Below are 15,820 nucleotides of genomic sequence, written 5' to 3' on the forward strand. Positions count from 1 at the left end.
CACATTGGCCTAATTTTTCCGCAAGTTGATAGCAATCAAACTTCTGTATTTTCTCTAAATCCAGGGATATGTCTACATGGCCAATGAAAAAATTAACTTGAGCTTCAGTAGTTTAGCCAGGACTGCACAGATCTCAGAAAGGACTATTTAATTATGAGTAGTAAATTAGCAGGGATCTCTACTTTATAAAACTAGACTGCCATGAATGTCCTCTCAATCTGCCACGCAGAGTACACAAACCCTCCACGTTTTTCTGTGTGATCAAGAAATGTTCCCTGGCTGTAGGTCCTGTGAGCAATAGCTTACCAAGCCCTCTTAAAAAACGCAGATTTGGGTTGGGAGGGATATTTAACGGTCATCTAGTCCAACCCCCTGCAAGAAGCACAGACATCTCCAACCAGATCAGGCTGCTCAGAGCCCTGGCCTTCAATGTTTCCAGGGATGGGGAATCCACCACCTCTCTGGGCAACCTGTTCCAGTGTTCCACCACCCTCATGGTAGAAAATTTATTCCTTATATCTAATCTGAATGTAAGTCCCTCTGTTTTAAAACCATTACCCCTCGTCCTATCACAACAGGCCCTACTGAAGAGTTTCTCCATGTCTTTCCTGTAGGCTCCCTTTAGGTACTGGAAGGCCACTATAACATCTCCCTGGAGCCTTCTTTTCTCCAGGCTGAACAGCCCCAACTCTCTCAGCCTGTTAGAGTAAGTGGGAAGTGTCAGGGAAAGACCATTTTTGAAGGGCAAGTATTCCTTAGCTACATGACCCTGAGATAAGACAAGCAGCCACGAGCTTTCCCATCCTCTCCATCTGAAACAGCAACCTCCTCTTTTGAGCAGCACTTCTGTCACACACAGACACAAATTCAGCTAACAGGTAGGAAAGCAGCAAAACTGTCTTCTTGCTACCTGATGGAGTTGAATATTCAGGCATCAGCAGATCTGAGCAGAGAAAAAGACAGATGAACAGACCGGATTGCTACATATCGCCCCTAGAAATCAAAACAAAACAAAGCCACTGAACAGCTTGGCCCTTGTGTCTTGCAGCTGTAACTCCAGACACAGAATCCCTGCTGTACAACAGCAGAGGAAAAGAACAAGGGAAAGAAAGAAACATTTACGGTTTGAGGAGGGGGAAAAAAAAAAGAGACATAAGGCTATTTTTAAATCATCTGTATGTGTCTAGTGGTGCAGTTAAGTGTTTCGTTTCTCTCTGTGAAAGCACAGTGACATAAGGGACAGGCCACCGTCCACAGCTGCTGACAATTCAAGTAACTGTCTGCATTGCTCTGCCTCTTCTCTCCAGTATTTGTGTGGCGTTTCACATCATTTTTGTTTCCTTCAACCCTGACTCACATTCCTCTATTCCAAGACACGTCTCCTTCCCTCTCCAGAAAGCCGTTTTGAAAGCCTTTTTTTTCTCCCAACAGAAATTTCATATATTTTTAAATGGCTGTTCACTAAACTCCTAAACTTGTAAGCACACACAGAGGTGGTTCCATGTATTTAATCAGTCCCCATCAGCTCCAGGGACTGTATCTACACAAAGAAATCTTTTTTTTTTTCCTTACAAGGCTTTGCAGTCCTTTCATAAATTGTCAGGTTCTTCAGTAAATAAAGCTTAAAAGCCCAATAAACAGCGCTCGGAAGTTAAAAGGATGCTGAGAACCTGTTTCTTTGGTATGAATATCCACAACTGCTTCTGATTTTACCATCAAATGAAACCGAGCACCAGCCATAACTCAAAACAAGGTGCTGAATGACCAGTTTAATTGAGAACACAGCCCACTTGGTCACTACTATAAATTAATGATAAGAGATAAGCACAAACAAAACAAAACAATTAATGCTTTTGATGACTGCAAAGAATGCATGTGGCCACCTGAAACACCTCATCTTCAACTGTTTTAGTACCTATTTTCTTGTCTACACTTCTGTCACAGGAATGATAGATCAGTTAGTTTCAGTAATCCTTCCAGATCTTAAATAAAACATTCTTTTCACATTAGCAAAAAGTTATTGCCATCTGTATTGTATTCAGTCTCTGCTTAGTGTGTACAAATATCTGGCAGACGCCATTTTCTTTGTGCCAGTAACAGTCCTTACAATTAAAAAATGAAGTCTTGTGCAACAAAAAAGTTGTCGTACAAAATCCTCCTCTAGAACTTCACTACTGTAAGGCAAAATGAAATCCTATCAGTACAGTCATAACACCAGCTAAACCTCTAACGTCTCTGTTTTTAATACTAATACAGAGTTTGTGATTCAAAATCAGGGGACGAGTAGCATCCAAGACCAAAGACTTCTTCAGCCATTGGAAAGCCACAGCAATGATGTCGTCACCAAAGATTCTTTGTTCCTGCCTCAATTACATGTTCTGCATCTAATTTGTAAACATTCGATCTTGGGCCTGATCTTCGTCCTTACTCAGTGTTTTGCTTTTAAAGAAGATTTTTGACCATATCAAATTGGCTATTAATACATTTGTCTGAAGGGAAACAAACTGAAATAGGTTAATCTGTCTCACTTTACAAACTAAGCCTCAGATAATATCAGACAGCCTCAGGATCCTTGCCAGAAGAAGCTTGTCTTAAAAGGTTTAAGTTGAAACCTAGCCTTCAAATTAACATTATCCAATCATTTATCACAATAAATCCACTGCTGCTTGTATACCTTGTAGGGAATACACTACCTAAGGGTTACAAAGGGAATGTTATTTGTTATGGACTGGGAAGAACTATCACTGCACCTCTGAAGCGAAACAGAAACCCCTCTATTAAAGAGCCATTCAGCTCTGCTATACTAGCAGACCACTTACACTGAATTTGTTTTCATCCTAGGAATTACACAAAACCTACACACCATGGGCTGAGTTCTGAACAGAATGAGACAATGCTTCTTCCCAAAGGATGACTTACTCACTATAAAAGAAATAATTCCCATTTTATAATATTAGAGAATCAATATAATTATACATAATACAGCATAAACACTATTAAACTTGTATTAAAATGAATAAATTATACCTTATTATAAAAAACACTGCACAGATTTGACCTATATATTCATCAGAATAGTAAAACAGTATGTCTTAATTTCTCACAGATGGCTTCAGAAGTGGATCTGCATGTCATTCACAAAGGGAAACAGCAATGCTAGATCCTTTTGTGACACTCACCCTCAAGGTTCCTTTGCTTTCACTCTTCCTGCAGGTAAAAAAAGTCCAAACCTGGTAGGAAATTTTATGTAAATAAATATTCTGGAAATTAAAAAAAAATCAGTACTCAGCTTTTGCTGGAGTTGAGGTATCTTATCACTGAATTCTGAGCAATCCTAAGGAAGGTCGTCATCTCACCAGAATAATGCAAAGCTAGAGGGTGACAAATACTGTTCCTCTTAATCATGATACAAATGTTGTTATTCCTCTATGTAAAAAAGCTGGCTATACCTCCTCTGCCCACTCATTAAAACAACAAAGGTCTAATTTCTCTACTTTTTCTTTTGGTCACTGAAAACTGCTACTTTCACTGCTCCACTTATCCCCTCTTTAGGTTTTATGCCCCTTTCAGGAGAGAAACTAACAGATATTCCACAGTTAGAGGTTTTGGTTTCCAACTGTTACCTTTCATTACTTTCTTCTGCAGCACTACACAGAATGACCTGTTACTTATACAGCAGAAATTAACTCATACAAAAGCTTTCCTTGAAGATTTTCCTAGCAGGAACTTCACTTATTATTCAGGGAAAAGACATATCTATAGGATTAATCTGGATATTTAAATAGTGCTACAAATAATAGGCTGTTGAAGATAACAACCAAAAAGAAATTTTGAAAAAAAAGAAAAAAAAAACCAAGGTTTTTAAAAATACAGCGATTTCATGCTGCTCTAGTCTTAGAATCACAGAATCGAATCTTTTGGGTTGGAAGGATCCTTTAAAGGTCATCTAGTCCAACCTACCTGTAAGGACATCTTCAGCTAGATCAGTTGTGCTCTTGTATTACAACAATTTTCACTTCAGTTAAATAATGTACTAGCTCTACAAATTATTTTCTTATTATCAATTTATGCAACAATCGGTGGGTCATCAAAATCATGTCCTTAATCTACACATGTATCTTTTTATCTTTCTTATCCTTCTCACTCCTTCTGTCCTCAACCTTCACCTTTGCTTTCTAATGTCACCCTCTCTGCACGTAGTCATCTTCCACTTCTCTTTTATCCTCTTCCAACTCATATATGTTTTTGTGCATAACTTAGAATGAACTTTTCAATCTCTTGTCGAAAACAAAGTGCAAGAATCCTAGCTATTTTTTTTTCCACAACACTTACCTCCCGAGCATCTCTAAGTAACTGGCAGGTATGACCTGAGTAAGTCTCACAACAGAGTCAGACATCCTCACTCCATAGATAAAAGCAGACAGGTAAAAAGGACAGGTGTGCTCAAAGCCAGGAAGCGCAGGGACATGGAAAGACTGACAGATCTAGTATTGTTCAGCCTGGAGAAAAGAAGGCTTGAGGCTCTTATCCATCTATATGAATACTTAATGAGTGGGGAATAAAGAAGATGTATTGAGACTCTCCTAATTGGTAGCATGAGGCAAGAGGCACAAACTGAAATACAGGGAATTCCACTTAAAGAGAGGAAACAATATTTTTACTAAAAGGGTGATCAACCATTGAAACAGATTTCACAGAGAGGTTGTGGGATCTCCATCCTTGGAGATATTCAAAACCCAATCAGACACAGTTCTGACCTGTAGACTTCACTTTGAGCACAAGGGTTGGACTAGATGGTCTCCAGAGGTTCCTTCCGACCAGAACAATTCAGTAATTCTGTGGTTTTGTGATATGGGAGGAACATATTTAACTTCCAGCTCTCAGCATTTAGACCTTTTTCTCTCTTCCTGAAGCATGGATTCTGCCTGCAATGCCTGAGTTACATTTGCAACTCTTTAAGTATCATTGCACAGTTTAAAAGTGCCATTTCGCGCATTTGGTACAGTTTGAAAAATGAGTAAACCATCCTTACCTCAGAGAGCAAACCTAAGTCTAAGACAATCATCTTCATATTACACAGACTGTTTCTTCCCCCCATCATCGAAAAAAACCCTAACCCAAACCCACCAATGCCTTTGCAATTACCGGAGCTACTACACAGAATTTTGACGTACACACTTGTTTTACCCAAGTTAGATCTGATGACTTGAAATTGGGTGGCTTGCAGTTTTGAGCTCTGAATTAGAACTAACAGAATGCACCTAGTTTCCAGGAAAAAAAATAACATACATGTTTTTCAACTTCTGTCATTCAGAGGTCTTCCAAATGGGACATTAAAAGACAAGGCATGTTATGTACATAGCTGTTTCCTCAACTCTTGGTGCTATACAACCTTTTAACAAGTTTATTAGGACTCGGCAAAGTTGCTGGGGGCCTAATATGCTGCTATGCTGTGTGCTATGTTCAAAACATTGTATTGCTAACAGACCTCAGTTTGATGTAAATTCTTAGTTTTCTTTGTGTGTGAGCAATTTCCATCATTAACATAACCAAGACATGACTTGATTTCTCTAGTACTGCTCTGGTCTTTTGCTAGTAATAAAAAAGAGATTAAAAAATATTTTACTGAATACGTAATTAATCTTCATTTATTTTCAGACCAGGCATTCACATCACTATTGACCAGTGCATCTGCCAAATATTTGTTTCTTTTCTGTTTGTTTTAAACATTCATTACTTTAAAAAAGCAGGAAAAAAAGCTGAACAGAATAATTAATTCCAAAAGGACAAACACAATTGATGACCTGGCCCATCTACTGCCAGCTGTCACTGCTCAGTTATCTTCTGAATATCTCCTTTTGCTCCAGGACTGCTAGAGTTGAGCAATACGAACACATAGTTATCACTGATAAGAGCTCTCACAGCCCAACTATGTGTGGGGGATTGTTTGGGAGAGAAACAGGACAGACAACTGGACTCCCTGCTTCACTGTTTGTACTGCAAATGCTCAAGGGAGCACCACAGCTCTGGATGCTAAAGCTTTTTACAGGCTGCTTGTCAGATTCAAGGAGGTTCTTCATCCTCCCAGTTGAGATTACCAGAGACACCATGAACCAGAGAGAATACCACAATTTTAACAGAGGCTTTTGTTTTGAATGGTGTTAACATCATAGAGAAGTAAGTAGCTCAAAGGTTTGAACAGGGTCCTGGTGACCCAAAGAGCCCAGCTGTCACTAAAGGCAATAGTGCTTTTAATTTCTGCACCTAGGATGCTCAGAAAATTCTGAGCACCATAAACATTCTGTCTCTCCTGCAAAATCTAACTTTTAAATTCCAGTAACAAGTGGAACTAGAGGGCAAAGGCTAAAAATCTGTCACAGAATATGCAAAATACATTACAAACAGAATATTAATGCCGAGATTCATGTCAGGAAATACTACTAAATATGATGTATTTTGCTGGAAAGGCCTCTCGTAAGTCTAGGAAATGAATTTAAAATAAAATTTATTTTGTCCTGATTTCTTCAAAATCTTCATGCCTGGAATTTATTTCCTACTCTGGGAACAAATCACTCAGTAGTTTTTCTGTTTTGTCTCTGTATCTCTGGAGCAAAGCCCATGGTAAGACTGATTTCTCTGTGAAGGTGCAGAAGGGCTGGGGATCAGAGGGTACTTACTGTCAGAATGCTCCAGCAAAGGCTCTGACACAAGAGGACGAAAAATAGTTTTCTCAGGAAAAGAAATTCCCGAAATGTTTATGAAAACACCATCCAGATACCATGGTGATTAAAGGTTTCAATCACTGTGATGTTAGTTCTGCTACGTATCAGTGAGATTTGTGTCAATTCCGGCAGCAATGTCTCATGCTTCTCACCTTTCCTCTGCATGTTACACGGGGAAATGGCTAAAGGCTCTGTGATACTACGCTGAAGTGCACATGTGACATCTCCTATTCAAAGGAGATGGGAAAGTCAGGTAATATCAGCTCGTCACCATATCGTTTAGCAGTATCCCACAAAGCATCACCAACAGGTACTCTTTATGGGTGGAATTCATAAAGCTCTCCAAGCAGTTATGTGAGGCACCAAGCAGTACACTCGTAGTGATCATTTTAGCCTTAAAACTTCATGACAGACATTCAGAAAACACAGTCAACTGAAAACTAATAAAATCTGATGCACTTTCCCCAGAAATTCAAGATTTTTCATGGGGACAATGATTTGGAGTAAATCTAGCAGGTCTTCAAAGTTCTTCCTGCTGCTATGTAAAACCACAAACGTCTTTGAATACCGCTGATCAAACTCAAAGAGCAACAAGCAATAACCAATATGCCATAATGAGCACTTCAAAAATTGAAGAACAAAAAGAGAACTGTAACTTCAAGGTTTTTTTTATGGGCTGACTTGCTGTTCTCAGCGCCACCAAGTTGCCTGAGCAACTTTCCCATGGGTCATGCAAAAGTATAAGCATAGATGGTAACGTGAATACCTTTGAGCCAGGTTTTAGTAAGCCATAAACTTTGCACGAAAATATTGTAAACCATTCCATTTGATAGCAATTATTTTTATACAACAATTTGCATTGCTGCTACTTATCCCTAGTAATAGTATGAACATATTGTCAGAATATATTCAAATATATTCATAAAATCTGTGGTTTGGGAGGGCATGCAGTCCAAAGTGTTAAAGAGAAATGACAAGTGACTTTTTCAAGCCATGAAAAACAAATCTTTAGAAAGCAATAAAGAACAGGATACTCACTAGTATTTTTTGCCTTTTTCTGATCAGAACTACTGAGTGTATTGCTTCTATGGATACTGGAGAAGGAAGAACATGGAGAGTAAGGGAGATGAAGTAGGTGTTCATTACAGGGTCTAGAGTCAGTCTCATCCATGCATCTGTAGCTTCTTACATGCTCAATGGAGAGGGAGACTGGAAAAAAGGGCTTCAACACAGCTGACGCAGAACTGCCATACAGAGGCACTGCACATGGGGACCATCCTGCCCATCTCTACTGGGATACAGACTCCCAAGATGAGGCACTTCAGTCTGTGCCTGAAGCCAGGCTGTTTTTCTTCCATACCTCACATGGATGAAACTGGTTTGCCTCGTTAAACAGTATCCTTCAGTGCTTTTTGTAAGGCACACATTTTAGCATTTAAAAAATGAATTACACTCAAGTTAAAGGGCAGATAATAAATGGCTAATCTGTTAAATACCAGACTTCCAAATCACACACTTCTGCTTAGACCAAAACATAGGACTCAGTTTTGGGAGCACAAACAGACCAATTTCCAAAGAACTGGTTTTCAACCAAAGGAAATCTTAACCCTGCTTAGCTCCATATATGATGCTAAACAGAGCACTTTTTGCCTGTCCCAGCCAAAAAGCTAGAGAAAAAATGAGCTACTTAATAAGTTCTTAAGGTAGCCCCATTACAGGCTAGGTCTAAAGACAATGAACAATGTGCAGATGTGTATCTTGCCTCTGACCCTGCTGTATTAATCTTGTGAGCAAATCCTATGCAAGAACGTAGCATGCAGGACAAGTACTTTTCACAAACACTACACTGATTAAAACTGGTGATTTAGAGCTGACACTGCTGATGGCTGACAGGAACTCCACTCTCAATTTGCTCACTAATCGCTAACTGCCAGCTCTGCAATTTCAAAGGTGACCACAGAGGTAAACCAGGTTGATTTCAGTTTTTTTTTCACTATAACCTTAATACAGACTTCAAGGCCACACCAGAACTTAGAGAGGTCCACTGCTGTCAGCTAGTCAGTTAGCTCTAACTGACCTAGGCCATCATCAGATATTTAGAGTATAACGCCAGAGACAAGCTAGAATCTGCTGCTCTGATTATTAGCTGCTGATTTTGCAGAGGTCATAGGAATAAAAATCCATAAATATATTCTTGATAAACAGACAACATACATGACTCTAAATGCCCATCTTCTCAATGAGAGGGTACTACTTTTTTCAAATAAAATAATTTAAACCACTTACATGGTAAGATAAGATTTTCAATTTCCTTTGCTTCAACTATTTTTTATTTTCAAAATGAGATTATGAATCTTGAAAACGCATGGAAATTAAAAGCCAATTTTCCTAGTCGGTAACAATGCCGCATCTTGTACTTTCATGCTTTTGACATATAGAAGAAACAAAGCCACCATTACTTATTTAAACAAGCATTAAATAAGCATTAGTACTGTTTATCCTCAATGGATATGTGCTTACATTCTTTCGATGGCCAGTATTTTCATGTTTATTAATTGGACAACAACAGAACACTAAATTTGACATGCTGGTTGGCCATCCGTCATGCTCCCTCAAGATCAGCTTAGATACAAAAGCCAGATTTTAAAGACCAGTTATTCAGAAAACGTGCCACCTGATTCTGTAGGTGCTGTGACAGACCTTCTGCTGACATACACCATTGACTTCAATGGAGCGAAGATCAATTACAAATGCAAAAAGCTCACCTTTTTAATGCAACAATTATTACAGTAAGATAGAGCAACTCCCAAAGCCTCCCTCAGCTACTGCTTTGTGAGGTCATTTAGAAGAATTACTTGTCTGTTTAAGGCGGGCTGAGCGCTACCTCTGACTTCAGCTCAAGAGCAGTGCACACCTACAACTTCCGAGTTTAGTTTTGAAGATAAATACTTCCCATTTTACTTCCATTGGAAGACCAAATCAAGGCTGTCTTCCTAGAAATAGCTACTACTATTTTGTCAAGACGCTGCCACATGGAGTAGTTTAAATAATTTGTATTTTCATCTTTTTTATCTCAGAACAATCGGTGCAGGTTCAGGATGTTCAAACTGTCTGTCAATAAAGACGGCACATCACTGCTGGCACCTACGTAACTGTGACTCTTGGGTGCTAAGACAAGAACACACCACTAAACTCCCACCGCTGTACGATGACCTCTCACTTCTATTTCACGACAGATCTGTCAACAAATGCACATCCCTCCCACAAGGTGTACCGGGTGCTGTTTAGCAGTGCTTATCTCTCAGGATCAGAAGCTCCAACCCAGGTGCCTACAGCTGGGAAATTCAATTCTGAGCTCTTTGGGCTTTAGATGCATCCCTCAACCAGCAGCAGCAATGCTTGCTCAAACCTGTTTGTACCTTCCTCAGCTCTGCCTCAGCTCTTCCTCACTGTCACAACAGCTCTGCAGCTTTCCATAATGCCACAAGCAATCTGCTTAACATTTGTTTGTGCTGTCCCACCAACTCACTATATGAAAAAGTGAAGCCAAAGAGTTTTGAAGACTGAGCTTAGCTTCTTTCCCTTTCTTAGACTGTTCACACGTCTTAAAAGAAAGACTGATGAACATGAGCACTTACTATCTCAAGTGTGGCATGAAATCTCAAACAGGGTCGCAAAACCCAACATTAATAGCAGTTCAGCATTCCTCATCAGCATGCTGTCTCTTGCCACTGTCTCTTGTGGTGAACATCCTTCATATTTCTGCATACCTCACGAAATTTATTTTTTATCTTCTGGGTGGGAATGTCAAAGTGTGATCCACATGGGAAAGGTAATAAACATGGACAGCTGTGACAAAATACAGAAACTCTGCAATAAACCTCTTGATGAAGCACCTTTGGAGAGGATGCAAAACTGCAGCGCCAAGGAGAAGTCTCTTGTCTTTTCAATACAGACAGACATTACACGGATATGCACCAGCATGTCAAACTGAGTAGCTCTGCTTTAGGCTGATGTTAAATAAACGGTTTTGCTGCCACAGGTTCTGAGACAGTAACTGCTCCTGTCCATTGACACTCCCAGGTCAGTCACTGACCGGCCTGACGACCTTTCGGAATTCACTTATCTCTCTACCTCTGCAGTTTCCGTAGAACTGTCACAGACTTGAATTAATCACTTTGAGACCTACCCATGAAGAGTGCTGCACGATGGCTTAAGTGCTGGGATTATTCTAACAATGCACTTTCCTTCATTTTCTGCTACTATGACATGTAACTGATACTATTTCGAGGAGTTTGTCATACTTTGCATCCACTTCTGGTTGTGGAAAAGAAGCAGAAAATCCTGGTTAGAAGCAGAAGAAACCCCACATTAAAGTGTAAGAAGAAAAAGGAGACATTTCAGGAAACTGAAAGAAGAAACAATCACGGTTGTACCAGAGGACAGTTAAAAACAAAGGGCAGCGGTGTAAGAGTCCAGAGGGAACAACAATTTCGTCATACTTAAAATACTTTCTCTAGATTTATTCCAATAGTAGTATTTTAAACTTAGAATAGTCATTTTCTGAAAAGTCCCTAGAAAGGATAGTATTCCCTGAAGCTGTAATTTGTCTCACACGAAGATGTACTGAACAAAACCACAGTACAGTATCTTTAACCAAGAGCCAGCAAGCAGCCCAAAATTTAACCTTGTCATTCTATTGCAATGCTCCCTGACACTATGCGAATATTTTTCTTCCCACATTCTTGTGAGACCACAGTGTAAAATGACAGTGATGCTATTGTAGCCACAAGGTTTAGCTGGGCTCATAAAACTAAATTGTAGGCTTCTGGAAGGAATTTTTGTTTATTCCATTTCAAAGGTATGATTAGTCAAGACTCCATATCAAGCAAGAAAACAGATGGTATTTCTTAAGCTTATGTTTTGTTTGTAATGGTTATTTTTAACTTGTATCATTAACTTTTTCACACAGCACCCCTGGGATGATCTATATTGAAACTTGACTTCACAGTGGAAGATGTGAAACACATAGCGATGCATTTTCCTAAAGCAGATTTTCCATGTGCAACTCTCGGCACATTAGAAAATGGTCTTCTTTTTTTTTTTTTGTGCCAAATGTGAGGGAAAGAATAACCTTTGCCAATTTCACATGCCCAGCACTGATGCACCTCTTGCAGTCTCTCACTCATCAGCTCCTAACTAGTGTCCAAGACGGTTCAACAGAAGCACACCAAATGCTCAGCCACAGGACACTATCAGAAATTAGACATAAGAATAACAGAAAACTAGACTTGCTTTGGGAGTGCTCCTGCGCACAGAGGCCAAATGGCAGGGAGCAGCTTGGTCTAGCCTCGCAAAAACGCTTGCAGAGTGGACTGGCTGTCCACAAGCCATCCACTGGGAATGGTCCCCAGCATGCTCAAGTGCCAACACACGCCCAGGAGCTGCCTCGACCAAATTTGTGCCATGGGACTGTATAATAACCTAACACCACAGATAACTGTGTCCCGGAAACATTCCTGGACATGCTTCTGTGTACTGGTACACTACACACACCTGAAGCGCACCTTTGTCAGTCATCCGCAATTAAAATAAGTCACCTGGCGAGAGTATCTGGATATTTCTGCCTGCTGACGACTATCGGGCACCCAAGTCCCGCTGCCAAGAAACCAGGCAGACGTTTCAGATGCCAGAGTCGACTCACGCGTGTCACGTCTGCAATCGGGAACCTGGCTCCCTGCTCCCTCAAAGAGCGAATTTCACACGTCTGTTTGCGAGGGCAGCGGAAAACCCGGGAGCCGCAGGCGCACGCCGCACGTTGCCCCGACCAGACTGTTCCGCGTCCCGCGCTGCACCGCTCCAGCCCCGCACCCCCTGACACTCAACACCCTGCCACAGCCCGCGGGACCACGCTGCCGCCCCGCACGCCGCGCAGCACGCCGCACCCCAAGCCAGCACGCCTCCCCTCCCCGCACCTTGCCATACTGCACCGCACCCACCACCAGGCACCCCACGGCCACGCACCCCGGCCCCGGGCTCACCGCCGCCTGCTGGAAGGCGCCCTTGGTGTAGGTGCCGCCGCCGCGGTAGGCGATGGCGGGGATCTCGCGCCCCAGCAGGGCGCACTTGTGCTGCTGCGGCCGCCGCCGCGAGATGTAGTCCACGCGCGGCACCACGTTGCTGCGCGAGGAGAAGGTGACGATGGCGACGCGCGTGGCCGAGGGCACCACGGGGAAGTCGGACAGCAGCTTCTTGACGAAGCGCAGCTCGCTGAGGAAGTTGGCCGGCCCCACGCTCGACGACTCGTCCACCAGGAAGACCAGCTCCAGCCGCCCGCTGCGCGCCCGCAGCCGCCGCACCTGGCGCTTGAAGGCGCGGCCCAGTTTCTCCACTTTGCTCTCCGTCGTGTCCGGCAGCGGCGGCGGCGGCGCCGCCAGGGCGGGCGAGGCGAAGGTGGGGGCGCGGGAGAGTGCGCCCGGCGGGCCGCCCGCCCGGCCCTGTGGCGCCGACGGCGACAGCGACAACGACAGCGACAGCCCCCCCCAGCAGCAGAGAGCCACCAGGGACCACATGGCGGGGCGGCGGGCGCGGGGAGACGCCGGTAACCGCGGGAGGAGAACAGCTGGTCGCCCCCTGACGCCCCACCTCCTCTCTCCTCGGAGGGGCGGCCTGCCTGCCTGCCTCCCCGCCGGCCCCCGCAGGTACCCGCGCCCTTTAATCCCCCCCGCGGGCCTCCCCCGCGGCTGAGGCGCTGCCCCTCGCACGCCCCCCTCTCGGCTGCCACCCACCCCCGGCCCCTCGCCTTTCGGTAACGAGCCCCCCCCCCCAGCCCTCCCCGCCGCCCTGTCCCGCCCCGATGGGTCCCACACGGCGGGCGGGGGAGCGGCGGTCGCTGGAAACGCGCCGAGCCGAAGCGCCGCGGTGCCGCGCTCCGGAGAGGGGGGAAAGGCGGAAAACCCCCCGAAAAGCGAGGAGCGCCTTTTCCTCTCGTCAGCCGCCGGAGCTGGAGCTGGTGCTCGCAGGGACGGGGCGAGGGCTTGCACTGACACGTGCCGAATTAATGGTGGTTAATTTAGCCCTTTGTTTTGCGGGGAGGATGCGCTTGCAGCTGGGAGGTTTGACGGGGGTACGCTCTGGCCCCGCTCCTGGCTCCGTCACAGTATCCCTCTCTTGTTCAAGGGGACTTCATCCGCCTGCGGACTCAGTTTTCCAACTTTGAATACGCAGCAATACCTGACTGAGGAGCGTCTCACTGAAGTGATGGCGAGGTGTCCGGATGTGTGCCGTGAGTGTGCACAGGAGTATGCGCATGAAAGGCAGGGACAGCACCTGTATACCTACGTCTGCACGTGTAGGTAAATATTTATGTGCGTGGCTGTAGTGGCAGTTGCAATAATCTCCCGTGCTTGTTATGAAAAATTCCCGGTAGCCAAGTGTAAGATTACAAGTTATTGCTTGGAAGCGTTCCCATGCTGTCTTGCTGTCTGTGAATCACTTTGGGAGAGAGAAACACTCCCAAAGAGACCTCCTGCCCAAATTCGGAACCCATTCCCCCTTCAGCCAACCTTTGTACAGATTTAATTCTCTAGACTGTTGTGAGGCAATAACGGGTGCATTTTAGCCACTAGTTGAGTATTAAACAGTTCTCTAGCTAATCAACTCAGTTTCCAGGAGTAACTCAAGTCTCAGAAAAATTCCTTTGGGATAGATTAGCCATATAAACCTGTTGCAGCTCCTCACTTTTCACTGGCATTTTTCCTTTATTTATTTTCTAGTCCTTCTCTCTGCTTTAGCTTACTTTTGTTGAGATTTCACAGTGCCATGGAATACACGAGTACATTGGTTCATTTGCAAGTCAAACCTCACATTTGCATTTAATTGAATTATTTGGTTTTTCTTCACTGGTGTGTCAACTGGTGGAAAACTGATCCAATGCTGTCCCTTTGACTTTCCAGCAATACTCAAATTCCACTGCACATGATAAGAGACTAAGTGAAGGAGGATATTATTTCATTAGGAAAAGGATGCATTTGATACACAGTTCCAGCATATTTTTACACTTATGTAGTAGTCTAAGCACATCACAAAAATGTGTTTCTTAGGTATACTTTTGCCACTTAGTGCTTGAAGAGAAGATAGCAATCAGACAGTCTTAAAGAGGTGTATGTGAAAAGTAGTTTTGGTAGAGGAATGTGTATCTGATGAGCTAGATCAACTGTTTCTGCTCATGTGACAGTGAATTAAAGGCTGCAACATCATGCTTGAACTACTCAGCTTTTGCGTTGTAGTAATAAGCAAACTTTTCCTCTTGAAAGGGGTGGCTCAAAGTCGCTACAACCACTGAAATCCTCAGCAAGTTGATTTGTACTGTTCATCTTTGGAGGATTAAAGAAATCGTGCCACAATTGCACTCACTGTAGTCTGTGTCACACAACTACTATACCTTACAGTGCTTTTCATCTGTGTTATACTGGGCTAGAGATCATATCAGGCTTTGCAGAGATCAGAATGAAAGAACATGAAAGTATAGCCAAGAGGAGGAGGTGGAAATGGAGGAAATACCTGGTTTCTACAAGGTGCCCCTAACGGAAGAGGATCATTGCAGTGACAACGTGCTGCTGTTACTCCTAAGTGGGTAATTTTCTCTAGGCTGGTTTAGTTTGTTGGAAGACTAACTGTCAGTTCCCTTGTTTTCCCTGTGTTTTTGTTAGACTAGATTTAGATTTATAAATGCTACACATTTGAGGACTCAGAAGCAAAGGAAAGGAGCTTGAATTGGAAACATTTTTAGCAAAGGAGGAACAGCTTATGTCAGTGGCCAGTTTTCATATGCACCTCCTGTACTGCCAGCGTGGGAGACTACAATCAGGTATGACTAACTGTGAGAACACAGCATTTAATTTCAATCTTAGCAGTCTCATCAGAATTATGAATGCAAAAAAAAAAAACCCAGGGCAATTATAAATTAGTCCTTTATACAAAAAATGTGTGAAATACGTATTCTTCTAGGTTACACAGGCCCTGTAGTCATGCTGTGCAGATGTTCTCACTGGTTCAACAGAAAGCTGTATTTGTCTGTGTAAGGGCAGCAGAGTGAA

General features: G+C 43.1%; 1 protein-coding gene across 3 annotated transcripts in view; it reads right to left on the reverse strand.

The window, feature by feature from the left end:
* Nucleotides 1–13,407, reverse strand: part of SVEP1 (sushi, von Willebrand factor type A, EGF and pentraxin domain containing 1) — a 131,246-nt gene extending 117,839 nt beyond the window's left edge. For all 3 annotated transcript variants that reach the window (XM_086770749.1, XM_086770750.1, XM_086770748.1), the window contains exon 1: nucleotides 12,764–13,407. In XM_086770749.1, the coding sequence (XP_086626875.1) occupies nucleotides 12,764–13,294 (531 nt within the window). In that variant the 5' untranslated portion in view covers nucleotides 13,295–13,407. The remainder of the gene's footprint in view (nucleotides 1–12,763) is intronic.
* Nucleotides 13,408–15,820: the final 2,413 nt, after the last annotated feature.

Source organism: Chlamydotis macqueenii, chromosome Z, assembly GCF_036417535.1.
Source record: "Chlamydotis macqueenii isolate bChlMac1 chromosome Z, bChlMac1.mat, whole genome shotgun sequence".
NCBI lineage: Eukaryota > Metazoa > Chordata > Aves > Otidiformes > Otididae > Chlamydotis > Chlamydotis macqueenii.